This window comes from Peromyscus californicus, unplaced genomic scaffold, assembly GCF_007827085.1.
Source record: "Peromyscus californicus insignis strain IS unplaced genomic scaffold, ASM782708v3 Scaffold_5__1_contigs__length_169319896, whole genome shotgun sequence".
Classification (NCBI taxonomy): Eukaryota; Metazoa; Chordata; class Mammalia; order Rodentia; family Cricetidae; genus Peromyscus; species Peromyscus californicus.
Window position 1 is genome coordinate 139,594,019 of NW_026294573.1, and position 19,605 is coordinate 139,613,623.

Below are 19,605 nucleotides of genomic sequence, written 5' to 3' on the forward strand. Positions count from 1 at the left end.
TTTAGGTGTTGGGGCAGTACAGCAGAGCGGCGCTGTGGACAAACAGGATGCTCAGCTCCTGCTGGGACCCCAGACACTGCCCTCTCCCTGGAGCTTCTCTGTGCTCACAGGTCTGGGTTCCAGGGTTTTTCTGTCACTGTGTTTCTTCATGTATAAAGCACCATCATAAGGGATGGTCAGTTGGACAGCAATTTCAGGAATGGGTGGAGTGAAGAATGGATTGGGGAACAAACTTATGCTTATTTACAGATCAACTCCAAAACCCATCTCCATTTTAGAAACTCAGGCTGTGAAAAGAAGAAGAAAGTCTGTTGTGAAGCAAAGTGCTTGCTTCCTCTTTGTTCTGGGAACTACCGCTTGCCACTTCGCTAGTTTCAGAAAAGGAGTGGCTGGCCTTCAGAGACCTCACACCCTGCCTGGTCCCCAGAGCTTGCCAAAGCCTGTGGGAGGAGGGCAATGTGCAGAGCTGTACCGGTTCCATTCCTGCTGCCTGTCACTTCAGAAGCCAGTGAACAGAGCCAGGAATTGAATCTTAAAGCCACAGTTTATTCAGTGAGCTGGTGATCTGAGAAGACAGTGGGTTCATTAACACCCTGGAAAATCTCTTCGGTCTCATCTCCAGCCAGCAGATTATGGAAGGGGAGGGGGATTGGGAGAGACAAAGGTGGTCAGTCACCCAGAGCTCAATCCTGCCTCACTGGTTGGGTTGGCAGCCAAGTTCCTGAGACTTTTGTGAAGTACCTGCCTCTTGTTTTCATCCCAGAACTCTTTCCTTATTCTGTGGCTATTTGGGACCAGGTACCACTTGTTCCTTCTCCTCTTCTTCTTCTTTTTGATTTTTGAAAAATTTTTTTTGAGATGATAATATAATTACTTTATTTCAGGCACTTCCTCAAAGGCTGAGGCAGATTAGTTTCTGCACCAGTCTTGGACTCCTTCTGGGGCACTGGAACTTGGGCTGGGGACGGGGTAACTCAGAGCAAACAAACACTGTTCTGGCACTACTCACCCCTCAGTTCTGTCTGTGGTCACGGCTGGGAGGTGTAGATGATGTCAATGTGCCTTCAGTGCTGCCACCTTTCCTGGCTTGCAAGCTCAGATATCTTGCTAGGAAGCCTACCAGACTGGATCATCTGAATGATCCTTCAAGCATCCTTTCTCCCTTACCTGTGTCTCCCTTATTCCAGTCTTGACGAAGGCCACCACCATCTTTGTAGGTTCCCGAGCCCTTTGCAGTAGACTCTGCCTGTGAATCACACCAACCTGTGATGCCTCCACCCTTTATCTTCTCCTCACACTCTTCAGACGGGGTGTTTCACTTGTCTTCAGGGAACACAAACTAAACTGATAGCTTTGTACCCACCATGGTCTCTGTCTCCAGCCCTGACACCTGGCCTTTCCTGCCTGCTTCTTCACTAAAGGATTCACTCTTCTTGCACTAGTTCTTGGGACCAAATTATCTGGGGTCTCTATAGACACATCTGAAAATCCTCCCTGGAACCCCCTTGCTAATTTTTCCACCAGATTTAAATCCGTCTCATCTCAACCTTCAAGAAGCTTCTTGGACCAGCTCCTTTTCTTCTTGCCTGAATTAGAAGTCCTGTCCATTTTTAGGACTCATGTAGCCTGTGTCATAGACTCACCAGACCATACTGTAATGCCGATTCACATACCTTTGCCACAAAAATAGGAGCACCTTTATAGTAGGACTTATGTTGGGTTGGGGTAAAAGAGAGAAGCTCAGTAGTTTTAAGTAAATGAAGAAAGGAACAAATGAATAACCAAGATAACCTGTTTCCAAACAGCATCCACCTTTGATTATATTAATCAGTGTGTAACAATGAATAAAAGTGTGTTCTTTTTGCTCTTCTTTAATACGAGGTCTGAATGGCTTTACACCAGTTCTGGATTGACTGAAAAACAATGCCATTGCTTTTCTATTCCAACAGGAAATATGGGATGTATAAAATCAAAAAGGAAAGACAATCTGCATGACGATGGAGTAGATTTGAAGACTCAACCAGTACGTAACACTGACCGAACTATTTATGTGAGAGATCCAACGTCCAATAAACAGCAAAGGCCAGTAAGTAGAATAGTCTCAGGGGAGAGATCCCACAGCAGGATCAGAGCATGGCTGTGCAATTTAAACCCCAATCTTTGCATGCAAAAAATAATCATATTGATTACATAGACCCCATGTAAGTTTTATATGCTTTGTAACTTAATCCTTTGAAGAATGCATAGAGATTTTAAGGATAATCTAGCCACTTACTAGATGATAATCAGGTCTTTAGTTGTACTTTTAGTATGGAGAAATGCATCTTTCATACTACTAATGAAAGACCCAGCATATACCCAGGCCTGTATGACTCAGGATAGGTAGTGAGATCAGCTCAATGTTCTAGGGACAAAAGAATTTGATGATTTAGACCAGAAGCTAAAACACATGCTAGTGTGTGTTTGGGGCACATTTTATTTATTTACATTTTGTTCTATCTTGTCTTTTCTTCAACTAATTTAAAATACTACAAAGACTGAGGTTGTTATGATTTGTGATAGTGGAGTAAAAGGTTAAGAAAAAGCATATTTAATTCAGTCTCCAAACTTTACACAGCAGTCCACATTAGAAACTTTATGAGTGATGTGCCACCGGATGCATTTGGAAAAGAAGTAATGCCATATTTTAAGGACTCAGGAAACTAGGAACTTAGGATAGCTATAGTTTTAAATTTGCTTTACTTTGGAGCTTGTCCCCTGGTGTGTAGTCTCCCATTGCATGCCTGTAAACCACCACCACCACCCCATATCCTGGGTTTTATGAACTGTCTGAGATTTATGCAGAAAACAGCTTATTCCAATTTAGCCCAAATTGTTTTATTGACAATTTGGCCAGGCATGGTGGTGCATATCTGTAGTTGGATGTTTCTCCAGTCCTGTCCGGCCCTGTGGTCAGGACAAATCTCTCCCACCTGCGTCCCACAGCCTCTTGGCCCCAAGTAAGCACACAGAGGCTTATATTAATTATAACTGCTCAGCCATTAGCTCAGGCTTATTTCTGACTAGCTCTTACACTTAAATTAATTCATAATTCTTATCTATGTTTAGCCAAGTGGCTTGGTACCTTTTCTCAAGGTTCTGCCTTGTTATCTTGCTTCCTCTGTGTCTTGCTGGTGGCTCCTGACTCTGCCTTTCCTCTTCCCAGAATTCTCCTCGTCTGCTTGCTCCACCTATTCTTCCTGTCTAGATACTGGCCTATCAGTGTTTTATTAAACCAGTGTACAAGAGCATTATCCTACAGCATTTCCCCTTTTATGTTTAATTAAAAAGGAAGGTTTTAACTTTAACATAGTACTGTCTTTTTAAAGACTTTATTTTTTTTAACTGTCTGATTTTTTTTTATATAATTGCATATATTCCTTTCTCTCTCTATTTTTTTGTTTGTTTATTTTTGGTTTTGGTTTTTGGTTTTTTGAGACAGAGTCTCTCTGTGTAGCTTTGGTGCCTGTCCTGGATCTTGCTCTGTAGACTAGGCTTGTCTTGAACTCACAGAGATCTGCCTGGTTCTGCCTTGTGAGTCCTGGGATTAAAGGTGTGCGCCACCACCAGCAGCCAAGAGTTATTATTTTTTTTTTTTAAAAAAAAGCTTTATTCATTTATGCAAAGATAGTAATAAATGTAATTAATAGAAAGAAAAGTAAAAGGCACTGGCACCATGGTAGTTTTCTTGTATACTTCAAAGTTCTCATTAAAAGTTCTGTTTATTTCTCTTAGCAAATGCTATAGTTTTGTGTGCTTTAAAACCCAAGGATTGTTTTGTTTGTTTTGGTATATTGGTTTTGTTTATTTGTTCAGGTGTCTTATTTAGGAAAGCAAGGGGGACTAATACAAAAAACAAATACTCAGTGTAAAAAGGTTGCAAGTAGGTGGAAAGCATTAGTGAGTGTGTTTAAAATCTTTTAGTTCCTTAACACTCACCAGAAAAAAATTTAGCTCAGGTTGTCTGTGGCCACAGATGCTCTCTGTAAGTTGCTTAGTTTGGCCTCATAAGTAGAACTCTCAGCCTTTGCCACATGTAAAAAATACATGCACTCCATTGATTATACAGGGCTCTGAAAGGAGGTGAAGTGAACTGATAGGAAGTCAACAACACTTGAGGAAAATCTACTCAAGAGAGATCTAGAATTGTGTTATGGAGCCACATGTATGAGTTTTGGTCTTACAGAAGTGGTTAAAATGGGCTGGATGCACTAGCATGACCTGAATTCTCCATTTCTAGAGGGGTCCTTTAATCCTTTAGTGCACACATTTCAGGGCCAACCTAGGCAGTCAGTAGTCTTGTATAAAAATGTGCTTTAATGCATTTGTAAACTAATCTCCTGGTATTTGCAGATCAGCTTGCTGATTTCAGAAGTATTTAATTTCTCATCTAATTGCTTCCTCTAAATCATATCCAATAGACTGTAATTCTTAATTATGTAAATCTAAATGGCTAAAACAGCAGCATAAGACTTCTTTAAGTCTTGAGTGCTAATATGGGCCCATGGCTTCCTGAGCCTTCGTCCTTTCCCTCAGTGAATTGGAGATGTTATGGGTTCCCTCTCAGCAGAATTTATATGTCAGTATAAACATTTTGGTCCTGTTCCATGAACTGACTCTCGAGGAGAAGCAGAGGAGACAGTCTGAAGTTTAGGCCCTGTTAGCACGTCCTTAGAAGAGGTCACCAGGCCTTACACACTCCCAGCAGTGCTCTATGTGGATAGGTTTGGATTAGAAGGTACTTCACATGTCCTCTGTGCTACCAGGGTCTGCCCAGTGATGCACCCTGCTGCTGTCATAACTGGGGGTGACCCTGACCCCTATAGGGACAGAGTCAGGGTCAGACAAGAAAGCCTCACTCTGTTGGGCTTGTGTTTGTCTATTAGTGATAAGCCTGAGCAAATATTTAAATAAGTTCAGGAAACATGGAGTTGGACTGGTGACAACTTCTCAGTTATTACTGTTCTGTCACTTCGATGTTTTGCTGTACTGGCCCTATCTACAGTTGGATTTCCATGGCTGCTGTACCTCAAACCTTTAATTCTTTCTAAGTAGAAAGAGGCACATTTTACCAAGGCCCCATCCAACCAGTGAGCTCATGACATGCTTCTTCCCCTTCAGCATAGGGGGCTGTAAGTCTAGAAGCAGGTATCACGCTGGGCAAACTGCTACCTCAAATATTGGAGTTCTGTTAAAAACAAGAGAAAAAATCATGGTGGTTGGCATCTAGTCCCCATCTCCTGAAGCCCCACCCACTTGATCTGTTGACACAGACTAAGGACTACACGTCCAGGAAAAGTCCTGAAAATGACTGTAGAGGTGGGACCCTGCAGATGACAGCACTGAGCACAGGAGCCTTGCTCTAAGCCCTGGTGTCAGTGACATCACCCTATAAGATTTCTGTTTAGCGCTTCTTCCCCGCTTAGTACCTGCAAATCTAAATGTCATTCATGGCTGTTAGAAAAATGATGGACAACATGCATGTGAGAAGAAAAAGCTGAACATGACTTGTTTTCCCTAACAAATACTCTTTCGTAGGTTCCAGAATCTCAACTTTTACCAGGACAGAGGTTTCAAACAAAAGGTATGTTTTCTTAACAATATAATTAATGTTTTGTTTGTTGTTGTGGGAAAATATATGTAATGTAAATTTCTCCACTCCCTTCTGCTCCAGGCAGCCACCATTATACTTTCTGTCCTATGGGTTTGATTGCGCTAGTTAGCACATGTGAACTGGAAATATACAGTCTTTGTCATTTTGTGCCTGGCTCATTTAACCTAACATAAGGTCTTCAAGGCTCATCTACAGTATATTGTGTTGACACACAATACATTATATCAGGATTTCAATTCCTTTTAATTGAATATTATTCTATTGTATGTATATATCATGTTTTGTTCATTCCACTGATGGATACTAAAATGCCTTCTGCCTTTGGGGACCATGACAGTGCTGTCATGATCAGAGGTGCATCCTTTCCTAAACAGTTTTGAAATTGCAGTAGGTTCCTGTGAGTTTGGTGTACACAATATGCAGCTCTTGTTATTTGTAGGTAGGGAGCACACAGCTTCCTTCCCCAGCCTTTCTCTCTACTGCTTTCCCTTCGTTTGTGTTTATGTTGATAGGTTTTGAAAGGGCTTTGCTAATATCTTTTGTTCTTAGATCCAGAAGAGCAAGGGGACATTGTGGTAGCCTTGTACCCTTATGATGGCATCCACCCAGATGACTTGTCCTTCAAGAAAGGAGAAAAGATGAAAGTCCTGGAAGAGTAAGTGTGCCCAGGCCCTGGTAGCACCTTGGCCACCGCTCCTGCAGACTGCTCTTTTGCTTTGCTTAGGCAGCAGGAATAGAGCAGAAGGAACTTCCCTTTCAAGTGTAGCTGGGGGCACCTCTGTTGTTTCTCCCAACAAGGACAGACATCAGCTTCTTTCTTTACCAATGTGCTACCTAGGAAGTTTGGCTCTGTGTGGCATGTTACTTAAGATGGCCACTGTGGAGTTTGGGAGATAGCTCAAACCTGAGTCAGTTCCCAGGACCCACCTTTAAAAAAGAAAAGGCGGGGTACGTTGGCCCAGCCCTGAGGAGCTGCAGACAGGTGGATCCCTGAGGACTCCTTGGCAGCCAGTCTAGCATACTTGGCAAGTCCCAGGCCTGAGAGATGGTCTTTTAAAAACAAGATAGGCAGCATCCAAAGAACGATAGATGAGGTCATCTTCTGGTATGTACACCCATGTACATCTGTGATGCATACCTGCAAACACAAGAGCACCAGCACATTCATGAACACACACACACACACACACACACACACACACACACACACACACACACACGCATATACACAGGCTTGAAAGGCCATTTTCATTTGTTATATTGCATAGATTTAGACGGGGCTCACGGGACAGTTGGTGTGATTTCCAAGGGTTTGCCACAGTCACGCTGGAGAGCTCTGCTCAGCTGCAACGCATCTGCCCTGAAGCTGCTTGGATGGTTCGTTTCCCTGACCCCTGTGTGTTGACTCACACATGTGACCCTGGTCAGGCCACAGGGCACAGGGCAGTGAGGAAGGAGAACAAGGAACTCAGCACTTAAATCTAACTTCCTTCTTGTACTAAATTTGCATGAAGCAGTACCCTGGCCCAGACCTGCCCGAGGAGGGAGGTGGGAAAGGGAGACTCCCTTAGGGAAGATGAGATAAGTGCTGGTCCAGGGCTTCAGCACGTGCTTGGGTTTAAATATGGCCCTTCCTTCTGATAGTTGCATGACCTTGAAAAGTTACTCAGTCTGTTCCTTGGAATTTTAACTTTTGAAATGGGAATGACACCACAGGACTGTGGTGAGCATCGTGTGTGTGTGTGTGTGTGTGTGTGTGTGTGTGTGTGTGTGTACAGTTGTCTCTGAGCATCTATCAGGAATGCGTTCCCGGACCACATGATCATATTCACCTCCTCTACTTCCTCCAGTATCCCCTACATTCCACACTCCACTCCTCCCAACTTCACATCCTCCTCCTTTCCTTCTCATAACCAACTAAACCCAGTCAGTACTGCCCATGAATACATGAGTGTGGGGCCGTCTACCAGTGGCCACATCCCCAAAGAATTGTTCTCTCTCTCCAGGCAGCTGTCCACTGCAAATTGTTCCCCAATTAGGGGTGGAGCCTGGAAAGCTCTTCCACTATGACCTCCCAATACTTCAAATAACCTCTGGATGACATTTTATGTCTAATACAATGTGATTGTGATTGCTATAAAAATCACCTTATGTTGTACTTAAACAGAGAAGAAGAAGAAAACAGACATAACAGTTTTCCTAGCATGTGCAAGGTCCTGGATTCAATACCCCTGCATGGAAAAGTAAAAAGTTCAGCCTAAGAGTTCTACATACTTTCAGTCTACAATTGGCTGAATTTGAAGATGTAGCAGGTACAGGCTGCCTGTGTGGGTAAACAGCTCACAGGTACAGCTCACAGTTAATTACTATCGACTTTCTCTCACAGACAAGGTCTGTGGGGGCATTTGAAGAGGAATATGGAGTCTTCCAGGGACCCATCCCATCCCCCCCTTCTGTAGCTCAGCTGCTACTTGTGGGCCTGGCCCTTCCTCCTTCACCTCTGCCCTCTGGGTTAGTGTAGTGTCATGCAGTGTCATGGTGATGAGGCTCACTCTGAATTGGTTTTGGTTTATTTTTGTTGTTTTTCTTTATTCATGGCACCTATCTCTGGGGAAAGTGGATGTTTTTACAAACAAGTTTATAACACGAGAATTCTGAGTCAGTGTTCCTTTGACTCTGATTGCTACAAGAATTCTTAAAAACACACCTTAGCCATGTGGGGAAATGAGAAATGTTTGGTTTCTATAAAATGGGCATTTTCCCAACTCTTTTCTATGCAACCCTGAACATATCGAGCCACACTGAAGCTGTAAGCATGCTTTTTTGCTCCTGTCACTAAACATACCTTTCATACGAAAAGGAAGAAATCTTCCTCTTGGATTCTGGGATTCCGGGGTTGCTCCCACGTGCCATCACTCTGCAAAACAAACACCTCAATACAATTGCCTTTGTAGGTCATGACTTCTCTTTCCATTCCAGGCATGGGGAGTGGTGGAAAGCTAAGTCCCTTTCAACAAAGAGAGAAGGCTTCATCCCCAGCAACTACGTTGCCAAGGTCAACACCTTAGAGACAGAAGAGTGAGTCCTGGCGCATGGCCATCTTGCTGTTTCTGAATTCTGCATTACATTGCTTGTTCACACGCGCATCATCTTTTCCCTCCCTGCCACAACACCTATGAAATGTGAAAATATCTTCACAGGTGGTTCTTCAAGGACATAACCAGGAAGGATGCAGAACGGCAGCTTTTGGCACCAGGGAACAGTGCAGGAGCTTTTCTTATCAGAGAAAGCGAGACTTTAAAAGGTGAGTGAATGGTTGGAGACCTTGAAGAAGACTGCATAGGGACTCAGGGACTTTTCCTAGACATGGAGCCTAAGGCCTTGTGCATGCTAGGCAAGCATTCTACTACTGAGCTACAGCCCTAGCCCAGGGAATCACTTCAAAAACTATTCCAGGATGAATAAAATGAAGAATATAGTAGTTCTAGTAATAAAAGGGGTGCTTTTGTTTTGTTTTGTTTTGTTTTGTGGCAGAGCCTTTCTATGTAGCCCCTGGCCTGCCTGCAAATCAATATGTAAATTAAGCTGACCTCAAGCTCAGAGATCCCTGCCTCTGCCTCCCAAGTGTTGTGATTAAAGGTGTGCGCCACGCTTAAATATTTTTTATTTTAAATATGTTATTATTGTTGTTGTTGTTGTTGTTGTTGTTATTTGTGTGTGTGTGCATGTGTGTGTGTACATGTGTGCATTCCTGCCTGTCAAGGCACAGATGTGAGATCTGAAGGCAACTGTGAGACTCAGTTCTCTCCTTCCCTCATGGGCTCTATAGGTTGAATTCAGGTTATCGGGCTCATACAGAAAGTTCTTTTTCCCTGCCTAACCATTGTGCAAACCCTTTCAAAGTGAACATTTCATATTTTGATAACAAACAATAAACTCAAATGATTAGTGTTAATAAATAAAAAACAGCCATAATTATGGCCAGGTCATAGCACACTTCCAGTTTTGTTGTGTTATCATGAAAGTGAGTCCTGAATATCAAGAGGAAATGCAAAATAATTTTTCTATTCAGATCATTGATTTCAGAAAACTGTGGTGGAGAAGGAAAATGATTTGTTGGGTACTTGCCTAGCAAACAAAATGCTATTGTCATTTATCAAGTCAAATTTTTATAGGATCTTTTACTTTCCTTCTTGAAGCAGGGTCTCACTGTGTAGACTTGGCTAGCCTAGAACTGGCCAGGTTCACCTGCTTCTGCCTCCCAAGTGCTTGGGTTAAAATATTATGACACCTGGCTGCAGGGCAGGTGTTGTGATATTTTATATGATATAATACATTATATGATACATTATGTAATATATATATGATATATCACATATATGATACATTGTAAACATACATATTGTATTGTGCATTTTATGGTAAAATGTACCACAATGTAATATAATATAGACCTTATTAATAACACATAGGCATGTTCTTCTCTTAACTTTTTCCCACAGGAAGTTTCTCTCTGTCTGTCAGAGATTATGACCCCGTGCATGGTGATGTTATTAAACACTACAAAATTAGAAGTCTGGACAATGGTGGTTATTACATCTCTCCACGGATCACTTTTCCCTGTATAAGTGACATGATTAAGCATTACCAAAGTAAGTAAACACTGGAGATTGGGAGACGCAGATTATTTTTGTAATGATTAGTATCAAGTGGCAGATACTACTTTGTATGAAAACTTTTCTTTCAGGTAATGTGGTGGATAATATTCTGCAAGTAGTATGAACTCAATATGTCGATACTCCTTGACTTCTAATAAGCATGTATTCTAATAAGCTTATTGGGAATTGAAATGAGTTGAAAATGCATCCCATTGGCCTTGTCTTCTGAACACCCCAGCTTAATGCAGCCTTCATTAAATGCGCTCAGACCCTTAAATCCCTACAGTTGACAAAGTCTGCCAGTTTTCTAATCTACACAGTGGCTGTCAGCCCATGCGAGCTGCCGAGTACTAGACTGGAGGTGAACACAGGTTCGTTGTGCAGTCACACTTGCATCTGAGTACTAGACTGGAGGTGAACACAGTTTGGTTGTGTAGTCACACTTGCATCTGAGTCTAGACTGGAAGTGAACACAGGTTGGTTGTGTAGTCACACTTGCATCTGAGTACTAGACTAGAGGTAAACACAGGTTGGTTGTGAAGGCACACTTTCATTCTGGATAAAGTGGAAACCATTAAGTTGGGCACTCTAACTGGGGGTATCACTAGATCCAGAATGAGAATCCTGCTGCACTTGCCATGGCCTTCTTCCTTGGTATGAGCTATTTAACATCCAATGTTTCCCCTTCCTGTGGAGGAAAGTATAGATTATTTTTGCATAATGCATATTCTTAATGTGTGCAAATATTCAAAATAGGAGATATGCAGATCTGTGCCTCTGAGTGTAATGCATATATGTAAAGGGAATATGTGTCCATGGTAAAAGTGCGCAGCACAGCACTGAGGACGTATTTAGAAGTAGCAAGTCGATGCCTTGTGCCCAGTACCAGTTTCTAGTCTTGTGAAGCTCACCTCTGTGTCCTCGGGTCCCTTCCTTGTGACTGAAGATGCAGGAGCTGCTGTGGCTTCTTCCTGCTGCCTGATCTAAAAGGCTCTCTGAGAAAGTTCATGGAGGGTTAGCTTAGGTCCAAAAACATGGAGCAAAGGCAATATGGAGAGAGCAAGGGACTGGGCTTACCGAATCCTCCCTCCCTCTCTCATCCCCAGTCACTAACACTTCTGGCTGAGATGTTGGGGTCTTGTAGTACTGTGGCCCTGTTCTGGAGTGCAGGAGTAACCTCACTACGTCCCTGCCCATGTGCCACTAAGCTTACGAGGACTCAGGTATCAGAATATGTTTTTGTATGACAGTCCATCACTGTCTTTACTGTTTTTGTTTTTATATGCTGGCAGTGTTAGTGAATAAAATAAAATATTTCAAATTGTCTTCTAGTAATTTTGAAAATTGTGATTATGCAAAAGTTACTCCCATCACTATTTTAGATGGTGTCACACTGGATATTATAAGAATAACAGCTTTTTCAAGGTCTCCTGTATAGGCACTTCTAAAACAAAAAGAATGTACTGCATAGGTTCTGCATTAGGGATTCAGTCAGCCAAGTATCTTTAAATGCATCTGCACTGAGCATGTCTTGTCAGCACTCCCTAAACAACACAGGATTACAGCATAGTGTCTACATTATATTTGGTAATATAAGTAATACAAGGATGATTAAAAATAAGGTGTGCATATAAAGTATTACATTATTTTATATAGGAGACTTGATATTCTGATTTTTGGAATTTAACGGGACCCTGGCACCCATCTGCCATGGCTACACACTATATTGCTTGCATTTCTTCTTTTCCTTCTTCCTTCCTTCCTTCCTTCCTTCCTTCCTTCCTTCCTTTCTTCCTTTCTTTCTTTCTTTCTTTCTTCTTCTCCTCTCCTCCTCCTCCTTCTTCTTCCTCTTCCTCTTCTTCTTCTTCTTCATCTTCTGCCCCTTCTTTTTCACATTTATTTATTGTGTGTGTGGTGAATCCAGGATTTAATATAGGTTATTAGGCTTGGCAGCAAGTTTTTTTGCCCACTGAGCCATCTCACCAGTCCTGCATGCATGTCTTAACGTTTGTTCTTCCTTTCACTTTAGAGCAGTCTGATGGTCTATGCAGGAGATTGGAAAAGGCATGCATTAGTCCCAAACCACAGAAGCCGTGGGATAAAGATGCCTGGGAGATCCCCCGGGAGTCCATTAAGTTGGTGAAAAAGCTCGGCGCAGGACAGTTTGGAGAAGTCTGGATGGGTGAGTGTTCAGCCAGTGTCCCACTCTGTAGAGAGTGGTGAGGGGTTCAAGCCTCTGACAGTCACTGAGCTAAGCAGTGGGCTTCTCAGAGGCATAATTTCTTGCTTTCCTGTCTGTCTCAGGCCAAATTCTGGCCTGCAGGTTCTGTCTGTTTTGATAATTCCTTTCATCTTTTCTCTCTCTCTTGCTCTCATCCTCACACTCTGGCTACAATCAGGTGTAGGACCCACTAGCTTAATAGGAAGCCTCCAATTTATTTAATTTGGGGGTCACCGACAAAAGATACTCAAAGACCTACTATTAATGAATCCTTCCTTAGAGCCAAGTATATCTTCTCAGACTGGGAGGAACTACACCAAGATTTGAGCAGAGGCTTACTCTGGGGAATTTTTTATTTTTTATTTCCATTTTATTTTATGTGTATGGATGCTTTGCTTACGTGTGTACATGCATGATTTTCATGCCTAGAACCCACTGGAGTCCAGAAGAGGGCATCAGATCCCCTGGGACTGAAGTCACAGGGGGTTATGAGCCTTCATGTGGGTGCTAAGATTTGAACCCAGCTCTTCTGCAAGAGCAGTAAGTGTCATTAACCACTGAGTTGTCTCTCCAGCCCCCAGGACTTTTGACCATCTCAGTTTTCTCAAGTTTTCATGGAATGTAAATTTACTTATGATAATTATACTTTTTAAAGTTTCTAAGTATCACATTTTCCATTTGGTTCTTTAAAACAAAAAAACCAAGGATTTTGTCTTAGCCAGGGTAGCATGGGAAACCACATGTGTCTGCATCATTCTGTGCCAACTTTGTATGGATGAAAGCAGAATGAATTTGAAAATGTCACAGCCCTGACTGACAGTAATGGAGGATCCCAGCCTGCATCAGCCACAAAGTGTGACGTGGAGACCCGGAAGGGATGTAGGGTTTTTCCCTTGGAAATCTAGGTCCTGCTATCTTGGCTCTGTACTTTGGTCTAGTGGCACTCTCATAGCAGAAGTCTTAAATGTGCAAATACTGACCCAGCTGCAATTAATTGATATCGCAATGTAAGTCTGAACACACAAAATTTATACAGCTCAAGTAAATTACAGTCATATCATTCTTTCTACATTCCTCATTGAATCAGCCGTCTCAGAACCTTTGAGATTGGGCCTGATTGCTTGCTCTAGGCTCAGTCTCTTGCCCCAGCTACCTGTGTCGTGATACCATCTCTATTTTCCTCCTCTTTAAAGAAATTAACATGGCATTGGCTAACAAAATTAATGATGCTAACAGAACAGTTCAGTGAGAGTCAATAGGTTCATAAGCTATGATCCACCCCAGTCTAGTTGAACATATTTTCATCACCCCAACAAAAGCCATTACACCCATCAACACTCTGTTTTACTGTTTGGAACAATACTGGTAAGAACATTCATATACAAAATATTATATGAATACATTTTCATTTCTCTTCATTGTATACTAGGAATATTTACGGGTTAGCTTATTTTGAACTTTTTTAGAACCTACAAAACCAGTTTTTTAAAAATCTGGCTATCTTCTTTTTTCTTCCCTGAGGAAGTATTTGTATTTATTTCTTAGTATTTATTTCTCTTTCCAGATTCACAGAATAGGGCAAGGATGGTTTAACGAATGCTGCACACTACCCACCTGTCTTCACCAGTCACTAATTCTTCACTGTTTGTTTCATGTGTGAACGCATGCACACGTTTTGTTGTTGCTGTTGAGGCACTTGGAGAGACTGCCTGTAGTGACTCTTTGCTCCTAACATTGGTCCCCACAGCTGTTAGTATAGTACTAACTCTGCTCCCATTACAGATGCAACATTGTTCTTTTGACGATTTTGCACTTAACACATCTTCACCTCCCTTACTATGGAAAATCCCTGCGTCTTCATCATTTATGACATTCATATCCTATAAAACACGGGGCCATTGTTTTATACCACGTCCCTAGATTTGGATTTTTTCCTAAGTGTCCTGTGGTGTGGTTCACCTTTTCTTTCTTTCTTTTTTTTTTTTTTGGTTCCTAAGTGTCTTTTGTGCGTGGCACCCAAGAATTAGACAGTGCTGTGTTCTTGCTGCTATATCAGGTTGCACTAAAGCCATTTAGGAAAAGTTCTTTTGTACAGTCTTAAAGCATCTACTGGAAGATTATATATTAATTACAAAAGAGAATCATGAGTCCCCATGGAAATATTTGTTGGGTTTCTTTAAAATCAAAGAGAACCGCAGTAAAAATGGGATCAACTACAGTGCCCCTCACAGACATATCTGATCTTCAAACTATATTTTAATATATTTTCTCAATTTTAATCATAAAACCAATGTGAAAGTAATGCAGTTTGGCCTTCCCATGCATATTTGCTGGCTAAGGGATTGACATCTGTCCTCAAAAAGATTGTAGGGTAGTTCAGCTGTACTGTGCTTTACCTGGGTTGGACTCAGTCACCCCAAAGCTTGGAGTTTTCTTCCATCCTCCTTAGGTTCAGCTATGAAACAAGAATTAAGGCATAGAACTACGTGCTGAGGGATAGGCACACCCACTGGCAAACCAAATACACTCAAATCCAGGTGCTCAGGTGGATTGGATGGGACTTACATTTCAATTCGTATTATTTAAAAGGATGTCATGGTTGCTGCACTGCCTGTGAGGGTCAGAAAGGCACATCTGCTATGGGCAGCACAGGTGCCAGGGCTGACCTGATGAGAGCTGGCCTACTCCGACTCATGTTTCTACCTTAACAAGGAAAAATGTGCCCTTAAATGCGTACACCACGGTTCTTCATTCATTTGCCAGCGGCACTTGGGCTTGCTTTCGTGCTTGGCCTACAGTGGACAATGGTGCTGTGACCTAGCATGACCCCCGTCTTCAGGGGATTGATTGCTGTATCTCTTTTGTTTGCTCGTCTGGGATGGAGGGCTGTGTACACACATGTGTGGGTGCCTGTGGAAGGAGGAGAGGGTGTCAGAGCCTCTGAGCTGGAGTTACAGGTGTTTATGAGCCATCCAATGTGGGTGCTGAGAAACTGAACTCAGGTCCCCTGAAGGAGCAACAGGTACTCTTAACCAATGAGCCATCTCTCCAGCCCCAGTTAGTGGTTAGTAGGATGCCTTTACTTGTAAAGTTTTAAGGAAGTGTACATCCCCACTGACAGCGTGCAGGGGTCCAGATTCCCGAATGTTCTTTCGTTCCAGGAGGTTTGTTAGGTTCCTGTGATAATGTTTTAAGGGATGTGAGGACTGTGGTTTTGATTTGCTTTTCTCTGTAGATGAGCTAAACTGAGTGTCTTCTCATGTGCACGATGGGCATTTCTGTATCTTACGTAGAGAGACGTGTGTTCCATTGTCTTTTTTAATTGACAGGTGTGGTGGCACACTCTAATCCCACCACCTGGGAGGCAGATGGAGGCAGATTTCTGAGTTCAAGGTTGGTCTGGTCCAGTGATTTCCAGGCTAGCTGGTGATAGATAGTAAGACTTTGTCTCAAAAAACATTGTTTATTAAGTTCTTTAAAAGAGATAGTCAGAATAACCTGTCTGAAGCCAGGTTGTAACAGACGCTACCTAGTAGGACTGTTGTCCTGATTCAAACAACGCAGGAAGGTGTTACATGCCTGATGACACTGTACACAAAATCCTGTCGCATCATGAAAGATCTACAGAGCAGACAGTTACTAGGGGCTTCTACGTGGAACAAAGATGGTGTGTTTCTTTTTGGGTTTTTTAAATTTTTTTGAGATAATTGGCATTCATTTGTGATTATAAGAAAGAACACAGATGGGGCTGTAGAGACGGCTCAGAGGTTAAAGATCACTGGCTGCTCTTCTAGAGGACTTGGATTCAATTCCTAGCATCACACGGCAGTTCTCAGTGGTCAGTAACTCCAGTTCCAGGGGATCTGATACCTTCTACTGGTCTCTTGGCCACCAACCGTGCACTCGTGTACAGATATACATACAGGCAAAACACTCAGACACATAAAATAAAATTTAAAAAATGGAAAGTAATGCCAAGCCCAAGAAAAATTAAGAAACAAGTTCAATTTAAAATGAAAGAGAGAGAGAAAACAGAAGTGAAAGCAAAGCCCGGACAGGAATGTTCGTGACAGCATTATTTATAGCAGTGGGAAAGTGGCCTAGAGTCCCAGCAGTTATGAGAAGGAAGCAGGAGGATTTTAAGTTTGAGGCCAGTCTAGCCTACATGGCAAAACTGTCTCAAAAAGAAAGTATTAGCAACCTGAATTTTCACCAAGAAATTAGTCCATAAGCAGAAATTGTTACGTCCATAGCGTAGGAACCTACACACGGGGATGAAGAGCTGGTCACAGCGGAACATGGATGGCCCCTTGGAAGGGGCTGGTCACAGGGCACCGTTCTATGCTTCACTTTGATGAAGTGTCCAGAACAGGCCAAGCTGCTGAGACTGAAAGCAGGTGCCCGGTAGCTGAGGGACAATAAGGACGTAGTGGAAGAGACTGCTAAAGGTATGGGATCTCTTTGGGGGTTAAAGGAAATGCTTCAAGTTGTTTGTGGTAACAGCTGCACAGCCATGATGGATTGTGGGCCGAAAGGGACAAACAGTGTGACTTGTGAGTTCTGTTTGAACAAAGCTGGCATATGTGTGAAATAAACAGTATAGTGAGCTTCCAGGTACCATTTATCCATTCCCCCATAGTAACACCTCACAAATTTCTAGTAAAATATCACTACTAAGGTAGTGGCATCGATAGTTTCATTCATCCACTCATTCATTCATTCATTCATCCATCCATCTGTGAGACAGAGTCTTGCTATGTATCCTTGGTTTGTCCAGAACTCACTATGAGCCCAGGCTGACCTTGAACTCACAGCACTTTCTCTCCTAGCCCTCCTGGGTACCAGAGGCCACCATGTAGCCTAGTTGTTTCTAAGTCTTTCAAGGGAGGAGGGAAGGAAGAGGAAAGGGGGGCAGTGGGAGAACAGAAACAGAAATCGTGACCAGAAGTCTGAGTTTGACTGCTGGTCAGGAATCTCCTTGACTCCTGTAGATTACGTCTGAACTTTAGCAGGGGCCCTGGGAGTGAAGCCAAAAGAGAGTGAGCGGCTAGCGCTGTGAGAGCGTCAGCAGTCGGGGTGGGCGGAGCTGCCTCAGTCCCGTGTGCATCTCAGTCATCAGAGCCTGAGGCTGACAGCGGACTGGAAAGTCCCGGTGTAGTTGGCTTGGTTTGGGTTGTTGTTGTTTTAAGATTTATTTTTTATTGTTTATGTGTATGAATGTTTACCTACATGTACGAAACATGAGAGTGCCCTGGTACGTAGGAAGAGCAGGAGAGGGCACCGAATCCCCAGAACAGGAGTAACAGATGGCTGTGAGCTACTGTGTGAATGCTGAGAATGGAACCCAGGTCCTCTGGAAGAGCAGTCAGTGCTCTTAACTACTAATCCCCGCCCCCCATTCAATTTTTAATCCTCAAGGAATGCGTGTGCTAGTTTTTCACATGGGTGCAAAACAAAGTCCAGCCAATTAAAATCATGCCACTCTTAATCGAGGGAATTACTATTTTTGCTAATGACAAGGTATTGTTCACAGACTGCCTCTCATGTTCTAAGATCTGAAACACAATGAAGAGATTGTCAGCTGTGACCTGCCCTGTGCAGGAAGACAGCTACGGGGATCAAAGGGAGAGGTGTCCCTGCCTCAAGCTGTTTCCGCTTGTTCGTGTGACCCCGTGCGTCTGCCGTGGTACCTTGCTTCCTCCTCCTATTGCGGATTGTTAATATTCCAGAGACCTAACTGGACAGTGAGGAGGAGGAGGAAGCTTTATTTTAAGAAATGAAAGTTTGTAACTGAATTTTGCTTGATACAGTCTTTGTTTGCTTTTTCTGAGACAGGGTCTCTGTGTAGCCCTGGCTGTCCTGGAGCTCACTCTGTAGACCAGGCTGGCCTCAAACTCAGAGATCCACCTGCCTCTGTCTCTCAAGTGCTGGGATTAAAGGTGTGCGCCACCAGTGTCCAGCTGTCTTTTTTTGTTAAGATTGATTAGTTTTTATTTTTTGTTTATGAGTGTTTGCCTGTATGTATGTATGTTCACTATGTGCATGCCAGAAAAGGTCTTCTATCCCTTAGCGTTACAGATGATTGTGAGCTGCCATGTGGGTGCTGAGAACTGAACCCAGGCCTCTGCAAGAGCAGCAAGTGAACTTAACTGGGGAACCATCTCTCACACGGATACATTCTTATTTAGAGGCAAGTTAGTTAAAACCTATCACCAGCCAACTTCCCAAACCAATGTGTTTGTTTGTTTGTTTGTTTGTTTGTTTGTTTGTTTATTTTCAAGTAACTCTCGGTCCCTTGGTATGTGTACCTTTTAGCAAGTCTGCCATGGCTAGAAGTGGAACTTTCTCCAGCTGTTATTTTCTTTAACTGTGACTAAGTGTCACTCCACAACAAGTCCTTTATTACCTGATTCTTTTTAATCTATCTATGACAACAACACAAATTTCTGTGACTAGGTTAATGAACCCTCAAATGATTGGCTTGGGGGGACCTGCTGCTCTTCTGGAGCTTCGGACACAGCTACTTAGTCACTGTTGATTCCAAATTCCTTATCAGCATCTTCAATGTCTTTAGCAGCTGCGTTATTTCCTGATGACTCTTGCTCTGCCTCTGGAAAGCGTATTTTCATCATTTCAAAGGATGTAAGCGTTTCCAGACTCCATTGTTTTCATGATCGTGAGGGGATGACTTGTTCTTTAACTTTGATTTTAGGGGACGTGACAAGTCTACAGAAAAGCTACTGCGGGGATAGTCACCAGCAATTACAAAGTCCCACGGGGGAAGCCTGTCAGGCCCTGGAGTCCCTCTTGTCCCCTCCCAATCACAGCCCTGCCTGCCCGGGGACAGCTGCTGTTAGGTCTTTTGTCATAACTTCCTGACCTTTCCCCTGTAATGCCGGAGGTGGAGCTAGGGTCGTGTGCATGCAGGCTTTAGTGCCTTGTATCTGTCTATAGTCTGACTACTGTTATGTACGGTACAGTGGGCATCAAACAATATAGTCCAGCTTTGTCTGGGTTTAATATCAGTGGGTCATGCTGAATGTATTCTCTTATTCTTTCCTTTTTTATTAGAT

The 19,605-nt window shown here is 42.8% G+C and overlaps 1 protein-coding gene across 4 annotated transcripts in view; it reads left to right on the forward strand.

Moving 5' to 3' along the window:
• Lyn (LYN proto-oncogene, Src family tyrosine kinase) overlaps nt 1-19,605 on the forward strand; it is a 124,050-nt gene that overhangs the window by 55,731 nt on the left and 48,714 nt on the right. For 2 of the 4 annotated variants that reach the window (XM_052717641.1, XM_052717638.1), the window contains exons 2-8: nt 1,950-2,086; nt 5,578-5,623; nt 6,203-6,308; nt 8,633-8,731; nt 8,854-8,957; nt 10,156-10,305; nt 12,341-12,493. In XM_052717641.1, coding sequence (XP_052573601.1) covers nt 1,955-2,086; nt 5,578-5,623; nt 6,203-6,308; nt 8,633-8,731; nt 8,854-8,957; nt 10,156-10,305; nt 12,341-12,493 — 790 coding nt within the window. In that variant the 5' untranslated portion in view covers nt 1,950-1,954. The remainder of the gene's footprint in view (nt 1-1,949; nt 2,087-5,577; nt 5,624-6,202; nt 6,309-8,632; nt 8,732-8,853; nt 8,958-10,155; nt 10,306-12,340; nt 12,494-19,605) is intronic. The other 2 variants (XM_052717642.1, XM_052717639.1) reach the window with 1 other exon arrangement.